We start from the raw sequence: 14,167 nt of genomic DNA, 5'->3' as shown, positions 1-14,167 counted from the left end.
ATGTAATTCTAAAGGTCACGATTTGTTTTGTTGCTCAAAATGTGTGCGACACCTGATGCTAAGCTTACCATGGCTAAAACCAAGAAAAGAACATTTTCTGAAGAAAACAGAATGCTACATGCTATATCAACTGTATTAAAAACAAAAAATATTGTACACCTCACAGCTGACATTTTACAATCATGTGTGAAAATGAAGCTAACGCCTACAGCCCTGATGTGCCGACGATGTATGCTAATTTTCAGAAGAAAAAAAATCATGTTAACTTATTCACTGCCATTGACGGAAAAAGACGTCAAATGATGCATTTTTTTTGCTGGTCTGGCAATGAATGTGTTAATAGGTTAAATAAATTTAACACACTAATTGGGGCAAGGGGGTCTTGGTTATGGAGCAAATTCTCTGTTACAATGAAGTACTTTTTTGTGGCCTAAAAACACCAGTACAGTATATAAAAAAAAAATGTTTGTTAGCCTAAAAGTGTTCAGTACAGTAAATTTCAATTTAACTTGATATTTAGACAAAAACAAAACATTGTACATATGCGAAAGTTTTATCCAAATGTTCCTTGTTGGTGCTTGTGAGGGGACAATGGCATGCATCTGGTCATGTTCATAAACCGCGACGTTAGCGCTTCATTTTTTCACCTCCATTATGATTACTTTACAAAACAACAGCTACGTATTCCACCAAAAATAGCATGTTTGAGAGATTTGTATACAGTTAACATCTGAGTAAAAAAAAAAACAGCCATAGTATGAATAGGTAGATACAACATGCTCATTTTGAGCTGTATGCTTATCGCGATGCAAAGCTAGCTTCATCATGACTTCCATTACATTTGATGAGGCGGTTGCCCCCGATAACATGGCCGCCATGTATGTACTGTTCATGCATTTGATGCTTTTAATGGGAAAGTTGCCCCTATCAGCAACATTGGCATGCTTTGTAGCCTGCTCTAGTCTATTAAGTCCTTTTAGTTATGACAAAAAAAAAGTAGTGCAAGTCAGAAACAGGTGACCAGTCTCTGTTGATGATCCATTTGTTCCTTACTTTTGCCTTGTAGGAGTTACACCAAAACGTAAGCCACTTTTACACAGATCATCCCGCAACACTGAGGCAAAATCATGCCTGCCCCCTTTTACTGGCAGTGTAAAATGCACTTTACTCTGTTCATCATCATAAATATGAAATATCGATCACAACTAGGAAGCTCCAAACTGCCACCTTGACATTTACCAGTTGTTTTTGTGCGTAGGTCTTCATCGCTACATTTGTGGTATCGGGTTACGCCTCCAGCTACTACCGAACTGGCGGGAAGCCTTTCAATCCCGTCCTGGGAGAAACCTATGAATGTGACCGGCCAGACAAAGGCTTCCAGTTCATTGCAGAGCAAGTATGTTTATAGCAGCAAGTTTTTATTTTGGATGTAATTCATGACAATTTTATCTTCTGTATGGTTGCTCTAGAAAAATATTTGGGTTAGATTGGAATCTGTTTTTTTGCAAAGTTATTGTTTCCATCAACAGGTCAGCCATCATCCACCAATCTCAGCTTGCCATGCCGAGTCTAAAAATTTCATCTTCTGGCAAGGTGCGTTCGGTAGCATAGCATACGTTTTTGTTTAGTTCAAGTGCAAAATTTTTGATTGTAAAAGAAAAAAAATGTATTTTGCAGACGTGAGGTGTAAGAACAAGTTTTGGGGGAAATCAATGGAGATTGTACCGGTTGGCAGCACACACGTAACTCTGCCTGGGTGAGCTCCACACACCAAAACGCAACACATATGTCACACAGCAAGCATTCATTCGTTGACATTGCTGCAGGTCTGGAGACCACTACGAGTGGAACAAGGTGACATCGTGCATTCACAACATCCTGAGTGGACAGCGCTGGATCGAGCACTACGGCGAGATCGCCATCAGAAACGCCAACAGCGACGTCTGCCACTGCAAGATTACTTTTGTGAAAGTGAGTCGAGTTTGCGAATGACTTACGTGCATGGCCACATTTGATGTCTTCCCGCTAAAATTGAGCTCCTGGGGTATATAACGTCTGATTCCACATTACTTACAGTATTCGCACAATTTAACGATAAATATCATTTCCCCATTCATTTTCAATGGGATAGACATTGAACTTTTTCTAAGTGTCACTTTCCACATCCACTTCCATACGTATAACTTATCATCATTACCAGGTGTTTGATACTATTAGCACAGTTTGTAAAGTGCGTAACCAGGAGATCATCATTTCATAATTTATCTCTCAATTTACTTCATCAGCATTCCACATGCATTCAAATCTTATCATTCAGCTATCAGCATTCCGCTTTCAGCATTCCCACGCAATTTCTCCAGAAATTGCACTTAGTCTAGTTACTAGAAACTATTTGTATCTAATGTATACAAACATATTTTTGTTGTTGTTATTTATGAGAAGATTTAGTTGGTACCTTTCCAAATAATAATAAAATAAATATTTTAAAAAATAATAATGCATAATATATACATAATAATAAATATATCAATATAAATGTAATAATAAATAAATAAATTAATTTTAAAATTTGTGCTACAACATCAAATGTTTACTATATAAATTAGAATGACTCACTACTGTAGTCGGGCTTTTATTACTCAATGACCTTTGCTCAAGCCAATATGATGTTTTTGAGATTTGATGTATGGAAGCATTCACTGAGCTGAGAAGGTTAATTGCTTTAGCGCTTCTCATTGGAAAGGTCCCCTAAAGGTAGAAGAGAAAAGGAAAAAGGGTGATTTATTTGTCCTCACCTGCCATTAAATACACCAGACATGCAATAGAAGCAAGCCGGTAAAAAACAAACGAAGACATTACCGTGAGGTGCTGGATGATGGAGTGTGATCAAGTGTTCAAAATAATGGCCTTCGCTTTGATGAATGTTCTTCTGTGTCACAGGCGAGATGGAGCTCAAGTGTGAACGAGGTGGAAGGGACCATCACGGATCAGAAGGGGAAGGTGGTCCATCGGCTCTTTGGGAAGTGGCACGAAGCGGTTTACAGCGGAGACCGACCATCGGCCGCGTGCATCTGGAGAGCAAGTATGACCATTTAGTTTTATTTCTAATCATTCAAAGCACAATGAATATTAAGCAGGTGATGCTCGTATGTGCAGATGCCATGCCAGTGGACCACGAGCAGTACTACGGTTTCACCAAGTTTGCCATTGAGCTGAATGAGTTAGACGCCTCATTAAAACCGCTGCTGCCTCCCACTGACACCAGACTGCGTGTCGATCAAAGGTGGGAGACAAAAACACATGGTCAGGCTGTTATCTTCTGCATCGACATCTTGATTTGTCTCACAGAATACTTTAATATCAGAGAGAGACAGAAACAAGGTGACCTTTCTTATTGTGACACTTAAATGAAATTATATTAATATATAGTTAACAGAATAGAATTTGCAGATGCAAAGAAATATTCCTCCTTCTAACGGAAAGTAATTCATTGGGAAGCATATCTCAACCATTGAACTCATTTGTGTCTTCTTGACGCTGTGATCATCAAACCTGCGCGACAGTCACATCAATAAAGGATAAGAATAGTAACTGCCCTCCTCGCTTCTGTGCATATCTCTTAAGTTAATTTTAGCTCACATTTGTAAGTTTTTCAGTGAATAGTTGAAATGTGGGACATTCTAAAATAACACCAGCGCTTTATCCTGTGTGACAGCTCAATATTGAGGAAAAATGTCAATGAAAAGCATGTACTTCCACATTTATTTTATTTCTCGCCCCAAAAATCTACAAAACATCCATCCGTCCATTCTTTTTCTGTAGCGCTTGTCCTCATTTGTTTTTTCAATTAACATCACATTAATGTTTTTCAAATATGAGAGCAAGTCACGTAAACAAATAAACCTAGAAACCTCGATGTACAGTACTGTCATCGGGTAACTCTCACAATTCTATATGACAGAATACAGACCTATAAGAGTAACGAGGCAAACAAGGAGTGACTAATAAAGGACCATAGAAACTGCATAGCAACTGACAACAATATCATCATAAGGGTCATAGTAACTGAATAGAAACTACAAAATAAGACTGTCTAGATAAACTAAGAGTAGCTAACATATCATCATCATCATCATGAGTGACATAGCAACTACAAAACAAGTACAAATATCATCACATCTCATGCATAGCAACTGACATCACAAGGGTCATAGTACTTGCATAGAAACTCAACTCAACTCAAGTTTATTTATATAAGCTAAGAGTTGCTAATATATCATTGTCGTCGTCACAAGTGACATACATAGCAAGGGAAAAGGGACATAGCAACTGACATCAACATCAATAAACCACAATCATCATCATCATCATCATAAGTGACATAACAACTACATAGCAAGTACAAATATCATCACAAGGGACATAGAAACTGACAACATTATCATTATAAGGGTCATAGTAACTGCATAGAAACTACAAAATAAGAGCGGCTAACACATCGTCATAAATGGCATAGCAACTGCGTAGCAATTGACATCAACATCATAACACCACAATGACCCCATGACCCAACCCAAAACACTGTCTTAACTGTAGGTAAATGGACTACATATAACCAAACTGAGCCCACGACCCTTTTGATGTCAAAAAGTCACATTTTCATGCTTTTCCTTTTGAACCGATGTTTTTTGTTTTGTTTTGTTATTTTTGTCCTTGTTTGCATGATAATGATGTTGGTGCTGCCTGGTGCGCAGACTGCTGGAGGAGGGGAAGCTGGAGGCTGCAGAGGAGCAGAAGCAAAAGATTGAACAGCTGCAGAGAGAAAAACGACGAGTCCTTGAGGACAGCAACGGTGCACATCAACCAAAATTCTTCAGGTAGGCTTAATCTCCAGTTTTAATAGTTTGCCTTAGGTGATCGCTGATTTCAGTATGACCTTTTTGCAGTTTTAAATTTCTTAATCAGAGATGACAATGTCCACTTTTCTTTCTTCATTCATGCTCAGGAAGTTAAAGGAGGACACGTGGGTGAGCAACAACACTTACTGGAAGTTGAGAAGCGATCCTGGCTTTGCTCACACAGATTTCCCAACGTTGTGGTGACCTGAACTGAAACATATTCGCAGGCAGAATTTCGGTGGAAACATCCGCATTCTTTTGTATTGTCATTGCCTTAACAACAAGTGCTTATCTAAGTTGTGTAAACATGTTATGCACCCTGAGAATGTTGATCAATATACAGTGAGTCCAAGTCTGAGAAATGTGAAAAGGATGACCAGTCCACCTCATTTAGGAGGTACTAATGACGTGGTACCTCATTAAAATTATTGAATGGCACCTCATCCTGTCATTTAGACGATCTCTACCTCAGAGATAAAGTAGCCTTGTTATGCCATTGATTAACATTAACATCTAATATTTATTCTGCACATGCCTGATGCCTTATTGGTGTTACTGTCATTGTTTTTTATTTGTTTCTGTTTCATATTGATGTTTTCAAAATGTATCATTTGTAAGGTGCTCTGTAAATGAAACAGATACTACTGAAAGTTTGTTTTCATTGGATAAAACAGTGGTAATTATTTGTTATAACTGTGCGAAATGATGCAAACTGGAGAAGCTGTAGCAAAAATCACACTCGTTCATTTGTTCACCTCATCCGATGCGCCTTTGGTTACACCTGCAACGTGGTGCAGTCCAAGCTGTGCTGCGTCAGCTCAAATAAATGCTGCGATGCTTCCCTCTTGTGGAGTCTTGTGAGTATGGTCAAGTCTTTTGAAAGAGCAATTTTACTCTTCTTTCTTTTGCTTTGGTTTGTTTATTTATAGAACATATAAACATAGACAAGTAGCAGAAAATAAATTTTTAAATAAAAAAAGAAACATTCAATCATTAATGACAATTTACACGTTCAAGGGAGTAGGAAGAAGAAGACGTTTTTGTGCTGTAAACTGTAAAAAATGTAGCAAATGCAGAAAACGTTTAAAACAGTATTAATGGATGTCTGGTAATGGTACAATTGTTTTATTGACAGTTACACTTCGAAGTATTCAGTCCTAATTTATTTACAAATTATGCAATCGCTCAGTGGACTCAAAACTCGAATTGTTCTTGCAAACTAATAAACATATAAACATTGCAAATATATGTAATGGGAGTTTTTTTTTTTTTTAAATACAAAATTGTATACGGTTAGTTGGGGCAGGACTTTAGCAAACAGGCCTTCAGCCATCAAAAATAATAGTCAACTTTTCATTACCGTTGTTGACAAGTTAATCCAATTAATTCATCTAATATAAGTATAAATCATTATTATTGTTGTTTCATACTGATTATTAACGCTACAGTTGTTTTTTTTAATTAATACCTTAAAACAACTCGTCGTCTACTTCCGGAGTGGGCGTGGCCTAGGTGGGTCCTTTGTGCGGAGTCTTCACAATCACTTCTGTCTTGAGTCGTTGAGTGAGAGTTCTTAATGACTGTCTTTGCAAAAAGTGTCTCGGTTGCTTCTTCGACGTAACACGATTTGGTGAAAACGGTAACTTAATGTAACTTTTTTTTCATGTTCTCTACTTCTGTTTTTTGGATAATTGGTAAATCTCCGTTGTTGTTGGTGGTGGTGATGCTAGCTCGTAGCCATTGTTCTCGTGGTCCGTCAATTTTTTCCATCGAAGACGCGCTGAGAAAATGTGTGTTTTTAAGTAAATTATAACTTCTTTTGGCATTGAAGGGTTTGCCGCGCGTGTGTGTACTGCCTGTGAACGAGCAGTCTCGCAACTTCCGGGCCGGCGAGATGTTCGCCAAAGCCACCAGGAATTTTGTGGAGGAGGTGGACCCCGGAGGTTTGTTGATCCCGGTGAGGAGCCTCAACGACTCCATCGCTCTTCTCACTGTGGTGGTGAGCCAGAAACGCTTCTGGTTCTGGCAGAAGCCCAAACATCTGCCCACTGACTTTAACCTCAACGACATCCTCACAGGAGACACGCCTATCACGCCAGGTAAACAAGCCTCGTCAGAACCTAAACCTTGTTAAACCTTTGCGATATGCATATTGCATAGGCCAATATTGCCATATCGATATTTTTTTTTTTATATATTGTGCAGCCCTATTGGATTTGTTGTTTGTCAATATTGTGGCAAAGTCGTCGTCTATGAACTTGACTTGCGTCTTCATCTGTAGTTTTAACCGAGACGGACTTCATCAAGTACAACGGGACATACGGCGACAACATTCAAGGGACGATGGACGCCACGTTCATCCATTCCAACGTCAACATGGAAGGCAAAGACTCTTCCAAACTCCAGTTCTCATTTGGCAGTTTGAAGAAGGACGAAGTCGATGTGCGCAGGCTGCTGCAAGATTCCAAAAACAGGTTGGCGTCCACTTGAACGGCGTTTCTTGAATTTCGACGCAGGATTTCTGTATGTCATGTGCTGCTGTTGTTTTTTTTTTAGGTTGCTGGACATGTCACACTGCCTGATCCAGCAGATCAAGAAGAAGCGTCAAGTGTTTGGTGTGGTCAAGGAGCGCATCGTGACCAGCCAGCCGTGCAGCGTCATCGAGGAGGTCCAGCAGGCAGAACAGTGTACGGGGACGCTCAGCCTCTGCGAGCCCAAGAGTCCAAAGGTCAACTTGGAACTCTTCACAAACGTGTTTACCACCATTATCTAATCTTTACTTACGTTTTACTACAACTTAGGCCACAGTTGAACCTCACATTGGGTTCATTTGGAGGTCGCATGACGTATTTACAAATCAATTTTGACCTACTTGAAGAAATTTGTTGCCTTTAAGAAGACCACCGTGTTGAATTTGCGAGTTTGTGCAGGTGTCGCTGAAAGACAATGGCAGCCTTAGCAAAGACAGCAACGTTACCATGGAGATTCCCACCAACACCACCTTGGCCTATGCCCTCATTGATCTCGAGGTCAAGCACGATGGGCGCTACGGTGAGGAGACATCAGTCATAATAAATATTGTTTTTACGTTTTTGGGATGTCTGCATTCAGATGATTAAAAATAAGCTGCACCTGTACAAATCTATATAAAAGATTTGTTTTCCGCAGAGCTGTGTCTGATGTCAAACAAGGGGGGCTTCGAGGTGGACGGCCCCACCCAGAAAAGTCTGATGAGTGTCACTGGAGCTCCTGGTGGGCAAAACAATCCGGGCGTCAGCCATCTTACACGAGGTCAGTTGTTGGTGACTCTGCACTCACATGACTTAGTTGAACACTTACAAGTCTTTTCAAAGTGCGTACAAATATGTCAGGCAGATGAAAATGTTTTTGAATGTCTTTGGTTACCATGGTAACTAAGAGCTTTCAAGTGTAGGCTACTCACAAGAATGACTCCACATTTATTTTATGCACCGCTAACTTTTTGTTTACAAAAAACACATTAGTCAAATTATTACAATTGCGATTTAAAATGCAATTATTTATTGTTTACAAAGTCCTCTTCTCGTGTATTTTTAACAAACAAATGCAATAAATTAATTTGTATTACAATAAACAATTAGGTTTGTTCTACTTAAATGTTTTGTTTTCATACATAATGCTAAAATGAGCCATACATTAATATGAAAGCAGTTTTTTATCTTCTTCAATTAGATTTGCTAAACACTTTGACTTGAAGTCTTTTAAGCGTTTACTATGACAACTTAATATTCTACCAAATAAGTGTAGCATAAACATAACTTAGTAAGTCGTAAGTCACATTACAATAATGCAATCAAACTTTTCATGAAATAATGATATGTAAACATGGACTGCATGAAAATGCAAATAGACCATTGCAGCCTCCCAATACAAAAACAAAAGAATAGCAATCAGCATTGTATTGTATTGGAATTGTATTATTATGATTTCATTTATAAAAACACAGTAATGACATAATTCAATAATAGAATATAAAGAATTGAACAATTTTCACCACGTTTTAGCTTCAATTCAATTGACATTGTGCTGCTCCTTTTGGCCACCTGGGGGCAGTATAATACAAACAAGACAGATGACGATCGACGTGGAAGATAATAGAATATAATAGAAATTCTTTGCATTATTAATATATATGACAAGTTGGGTTTTTTTTCCAGTTCCGACCTGAAAGCGTTCGACAGTAAACAACAAAAATGGCGGATAGTAGTAAATAGTTTTTTTTATTTTGCTCCGCAAAACTCATTTTGAGCTCCAGCAAACTTACCTGCTCGCAATTTTGCTTCATTTATTGTTTTTATCTGATTTCATACATTTCAGTTGTTCACCGTATAATTTCATGCGGGGAGATAGCAGGCATACTGTCACGTACGCTGTGTTACGTGAAGTTATGTTGAATATTTACGAAGGAAGAAAGCTATCTAGTTTTATACTCGAGTAAATTGTGTTTTGCCATTCAGCGTGACGTCACATTGCAGCGCGTCAATGAAGTCGGGTCCATTTTATTTATTTTTTTCTGACTTCATAAGTGGAATTTCCGTGTTCGAGGTGGCGTTTCCGTACACACTTCCTGGTTTGAACTCGGAAAAGTCCGGCTTCATGGTCGTCTTTTTTTTTTTTTTTTTTTTTTTTTTAATTAATTTATTTATTTATTTATTTATTTTTAAGCACCTTACTCAAAAAATGCTTTCTGAACACGGTATATTGGAAAAAACAAAACAAACTTACTATACATATTTTTTTTTGTGTGTTTGTTTATTTGTTTTTTAACGACCATCCTTGAATGCAGCATTAAATACGCAACACATTAAGTTTGACAAATGTGTCTGTTATCTCAAATGTTTGTTGCTGTCTCTCGATGACATTTTCAGAACTGGAGAATCTGCGCGCTCATTTCCAGCTGCTGGCAGCTCTTCCCGCCTCCAGCAGGTCGTCCCTGCTCAAGGGCATCACGGCGCTCACGCAAGACAGAGCAGCCCTCGGCGCTCTTCAGAGTCTGGTGAGTCGACTCAAATGCTTTTGACGGCTTGACGTCACGATGACTTGGGATCCTCCCTCGTCTCTCTCAGCTGGATCGGACGCTTCTGGAAAAGAGCGCTAACATGGCCGACGTTTCGGAGGCGCACAAACGAAGCATCCAGCCTGTTTTGGAAGTGCTGAAAGAGGCGGAACGTTTGTCAGAAGCACAGACGGAACGTTCTGTGTCGCTCCTCAGCGCGCTTCATCTCATTATTAGTGCTTTGGATGGTGAGTTATTTTTTTGTGTTTTCTCTTAACGTGCTCTTTTGCATACTTTCTCAAATCTTAAGTGCACATTTGTTTTCTTCCAGAACTGACTTGTGATAGTCTTGCCGCCCTGAGAGTCTGCAGCAGTCCCGACGTGTTAAAAATCATGGAGCTTCTGGTTTGTTAAAAAAAAAAAAAATAACAATCACAACCACACCAACTTTTTTTTAATGAGGTTTTTGATTTTCTCGCACATCTGTTGTAGGTACAGCACTTGTCGGGAAGCAGGGAGTCGCCGGCGAGCGGCGCGGAGGTGTCCGCGCTGCCAGAGGACGTCTTGTCTGGCATGCAACATCTGTTCGCCTCGTCTGGCGTGAGCCTGCAGAGGGACGGCGACACGGCGAGGAGCCAAATCAAGCAGATGCAGCAAGCGGGAAACCGACCGCTCATCATGTGCATCGCTCTCAGAGGCCTCCACTCACTGGTTTAAAACGTAACCCCCACTAACAAGTCATTCGTTAATAAGAGCAATCATCAAAATTGAAAAGCACCCAATAAGCTCTTTAACCAACTTTTTAAATTGTAGCAATTCACTTTTTAATGTGTGTAAATGTGCTCTGTTGCTGTTTTTATGACTTTATTAATTCTATTTGATACACTATCGATTTTTATGTCATTAAATGTTTAACCCTTTTGCACTTCTGTCTAAAAATATTAAAAAAGTATTAATTACCTTGGTTGTTGGAAGTGTAAGCCTAATTTTCTAAGCCTTATGGTCGTTTATTTAAAAAAAATAATAAAATGTCTTACTCTACATGGTCGTTTATTTAAAAAAAAAAATGTCTTACTATACATGGTCGTTTATTTAAAAAAGAAAATGTCTTACTATACATGGTCATTTATATTTTTTAAAAAAGGTCTTACTATACATGGTCGTTTATTTAAAAAAAAAAAAAAGCCTTATTATACATGGTCGTTTATTTAAAAAAAAAAATGTCTTACTATACATGGTCATTTATTTAAAAAAAATATCTTACTATACATGGTCGTTTATTTAAAAAAAAAAAGCCTTATTATACATGGTCATTTATTTAAAAAAAAAAAAAAGCCTTACTATACATGGTCGTTTATTTAAAAAAAAAATGTCTTACTATACATGGTCGTTTATTTAAAAAAAAATATCTTACTATACATGGTCGTTTATTTAAAAAAAAAAAGCCTTACTATACATGGTCGTTTATTTAAAAAAAAAAAAAAAAGCCTTACTATACATGGTCGTTTATTTAAAAAAAAAAATGTCTTACTATACATGGTCGTTTATTTAAAAAAAAATATCTTACTATACATGGTCGTTTATTTAAAAAAAAAAAGCCTTACTATACATGGTCGTTTATTTAAAAAAAAAATGTCTTACTATACATGGTCGTTTATTTAAAAAAAAATATCTTACTATACATGGTCATTTATATATATAAAAAAAAATGTCTTACTATACATGGTCGTTTATTTAAAAAAAAAAAAATGTCTTACTATACATGGTCGTTTATTTAAAAAAAAAAATGTCTTACTATACATGGTCATTTATTTTTTATTTTTTAAATGTCTTACTATACATGGTCATTTATTTAAAAAAAAAAAAAAAAAAGGACTTACTATACATGGTCGTTTATTTAAAAAAAATGTCTTACTATACATGGTCATTTATTTAAAAAAAAAAAAAGAGTCTTACTATACATGGTCGTTTATATATATAAAAAAAAATGTCTTACTATACATGGTCGTTTATTTAAAAAAAAAAAAAAGGACTTACTATACATGGTCGTTTATTTTTATTTTTTTAAATGTCTTACTATACATGGTCATTTATTTATTTTTTTAAATGTCTTACTATACATGGTCATTTATTTAAAAAAAAAAAAAAAAAGGACTTACTATACATGGTCGTTTATTTAAAAAAAAAATGTCTTACTATACATGGTCATTTATTTAAAAAAAAAAAAAAGAGTCTTACTATACATTGTCGTTTATTTCAAAAAAAAAAATGTCTTACTATACATGGTCATTTATTTAAAAAAAAAAAAAAAAAAAAGGTCTCACTATACATGGTCATTTATTTAAAAAAAAAAAAAAAAAAAAGTCTTACCATACATGGTCGTTTATTAAAAAAAAAAAAAAAAAAAGCCTTACTATACATGGTCGTTTATTAAAAAAAAAAAAAAAAAAGTCTTACTATACATGGTCGTTTATTAAAAAAAAAAAAAAGATGTCTTACTATACATGGTCGTTTATTTAAAAAAAAAAAAAAAAGCCTTTCTATACATGGTAGTTTATTTAGAAAAAAAAATGTCTCACTATACATGGTCGTTTATTTTTAAAAAAATGTCTTACTATACATGGTCATTTATTTAAAAAAAAAAAAAAAAAAAGTCTTACTATACATGGTCGTTTATTTAAAAAAAAAAAAAAAAGCCTGACTATACATGGTCGTTTATTTTGAAAAAAAAAAAAAAGCCTTACTATACATGGTTATTTTATTTATTTTTTTAATGTCTTACTATCCATGGTCGTTTATTTAAAACAAAAAAAATGTCTTGGTCGTTTATTTTATTTTATTTTTTAAATGTCTTACTATACATGGTCGTTTATTTAAAAAAAAAAAAAAGCCTTACTATACATGGTCGTTTATTTAAAAAAAAAAATGTCTTACTATACATGGTCGTTTATTTAAAAAAAAAAAGTCTTACTGTACATTGTCGTTTATTTTTTTTTTAAATGTCTTACTATACATGGTCGTTTATTTAAAAAAAATGTCTTACTATACATGGTCGTTTATTTAAAAAAAAAAAAAAAAGCCTGACTATACATGGTCGTTTATTTTGAAAAAAAAAAAAAAAGCCTTACTATACATCAGGGGTGTCAAACTCATATTAGCTCAGGGGCCACATGGAGGAAAATATATTCGCAAGTGGGCCGGATCGGTAAAATTGTAAAATAATTTTTAAAACATTGCCGTCAATTACATGCAGATTTTCGCTATTTGTGGGCCAGCCCTAAATTGTGGGGCGCATCTGTACAAATATTGTCCTAATTTTTTTTTGCATAAACCTGTATATTGTTCACTGATTGTGTGCCGGGTGCCGTTAATGAAGTTATAAGGACGTTAATCCTTGTCATATGTGTAGTTTAATGTGTCTTATTCAGCATGTTTGTGTTTGATTCATGTTTTTATTTTTTAAACAAACTAACTTTAAATTGTGTTTAAAATAACGACATTCAGAGCAATTCCATGTACAAGTTGCATTGCTCAACTGAGACCTACTTGTGTAATTATGAATTTATAAGCTTTGATTGTGGCCGGCTGATTAATTGGGCCGACATTAGTCTTTTTTTTTTTTCTTTTTTTTTTTTTAACTTTACAAAACCATCTCGCGGGCCGGATTAAACCCCATTGCGGGCCTGATCCGGCCCCCGGGCCTTATGTTTGACACCCCTGCTATACATGGTTATTTTATTTATTTTTTTAATGTCTTACTATCCATGGTCGTTTATTTAAAACAAAAAAAAATGTCTTGGTCGTTTATTTTATTTTATTTTTTAAATGTCTTACTATACATGGTCGTTTATTTAAAAAAAAAAAGCCTTACTATACATGGTCGTTTATTTAAAAAATAAATGTCTTACTATGCATGGTCATTTATTTAAAAAACAAAAATGTCTTACTATACATGGTCGTTTATTTAAAAAAAAAATGTCTTACTGTACATTGTCGTTTATTTTTTTTTTTAAATGTCTTACTATACATGGTCGTTTATTTAAAAAAAATGTCTTACTATACATGGTCGTTTATTTAAAAAAAAAAATGTCTTACTGTACATGGTCGTTTATTTTTTTTTTTAAATGTCTTACTATACATGGTCGTTTATTTAAAAAAAAATGTCTTACTGTACATGGTCGTTTATTTAAAAAAAAAAATGTCTTACTGTACATGGTCGTTTATTTAAAAAAAA

At 35.7% G+C, this 14,167-nt stretch overlaps 2 protein-coding genes across 3 annotated transcripts in view; both read left to right on the top strand.

Annotated features, from left to right (window-relative positions):
- Positions 1–5,744, top strand: part of osbpl3b (oxysterol binding protein-like 3b) — a 30,830-nt gene extending 25,086 nt beyond the window's left edge. For both annotated transcript variants that reach the window (XM_077526881.1, XM_077526879.1), the window contains exons 16-23: positions 1,259–1,396; positions 1,530–1,593; positions 1,678–1,756; positions 1,827–1,971; positions 2,941–3,082; positions 3,157–3,283; positions 4,755–4,877; positions 5,006–5,744. In XM_077526881.1, coding sequence (XP_077383007.1) covers positions 1,259–1,396; positions 1,530–1,593; positions 1,678–1,756; positions 1,827–1,971; positions 2,941–3,082; positions 3,157–3,283; positions 4,755–4,877; positions 5,006–5,102 — 915 coding nt within the window. In that variant the 3' untranslated portion in view covers positions 5,103–5,744. The remainder of the gene's footprint in view (positions 1–1,258; positions 1,397–1,529; positions 1,594–1,677; positions 1,757–1,826; positions 1,972–2,940; positions 3,083–3,156; positions 3,284–4,754; positions 4,878–5,005) is intronic.
- A 659-nt stretch (positions 5,745–6,403) lies between these two features.
- gsdmeb (gasdermin Eb) lies at positions 6,404–10,974 on the top strand. The gene is made up of 10 exons (XM_077526985.1): positions 6,404–6,537; positions 6,730–6,997; positions 7,180–7,372; positions 7,455–7,626; positions 7,829–7,949; positions 8,067–8,189; positions 9,806–9,933; positions 10,004–10,181; positions 10,265–10,338; positions 10,426–10,974. The coding sequence occupies exons 2-10, from the start codon at positions 6,793–6,795 to the stop codon at positions 10,648–10,650; spliced, it is 1,419 nt and encodes a 472-aa protein (XP_077383111.1). The 5' UTR covers positions 6,404–6,537; positions 6,730–6,792; the 3' UTR covers positions 10,651–10,974.
- Positions 10,975–14,167: the final 3,193 nt, after the last annotated feature.

This window comes from Festucalex cinctus, chromosome 7, assembly GCF_051991245.1.
Source record: "Festucalex cinctus isolate MCC-2025b chromosome 7, RoL_Fcin_1.0, whole genome shotgun sequence".
NCBI classification, from domain to species: domain Eukaryota; kingdom Metazoa; phylum Chordata; class Actinopteri; order Syngnathiformes; family Syngnathidae; genus Festucalex; species Festucalex cinctus.
Note: the sequence above shows the minus strand (reverse complement) of the source record. Positions and strands in the feature narration are given on the sequence as shown.

Bases quoted from the DNA above. Each gene is read 5' to 3' on its own strand.
- gsdmeb (XM_077526985.1), top strand. From the start codon at position 6,793: ATGTTCGCCAAAGCCACCAGGAATTTTGTGGAGGAGGTGGACCCCGGA. The intron at 6,998-7,179 runs GTAAACAAGCCT...CTTCATCTGTAG, and splicing joins AGACACGCCTATCACGCCAG to TTTTAACCGAGACGGACTTC. The intron at 7,950-8,066 runs GTGAGGAGACAT...TGTTTTCCGCAG, and splicing joins CAAGCACGATGGGCGCTACG to AGCTGTGTCTGATGTCAAAC.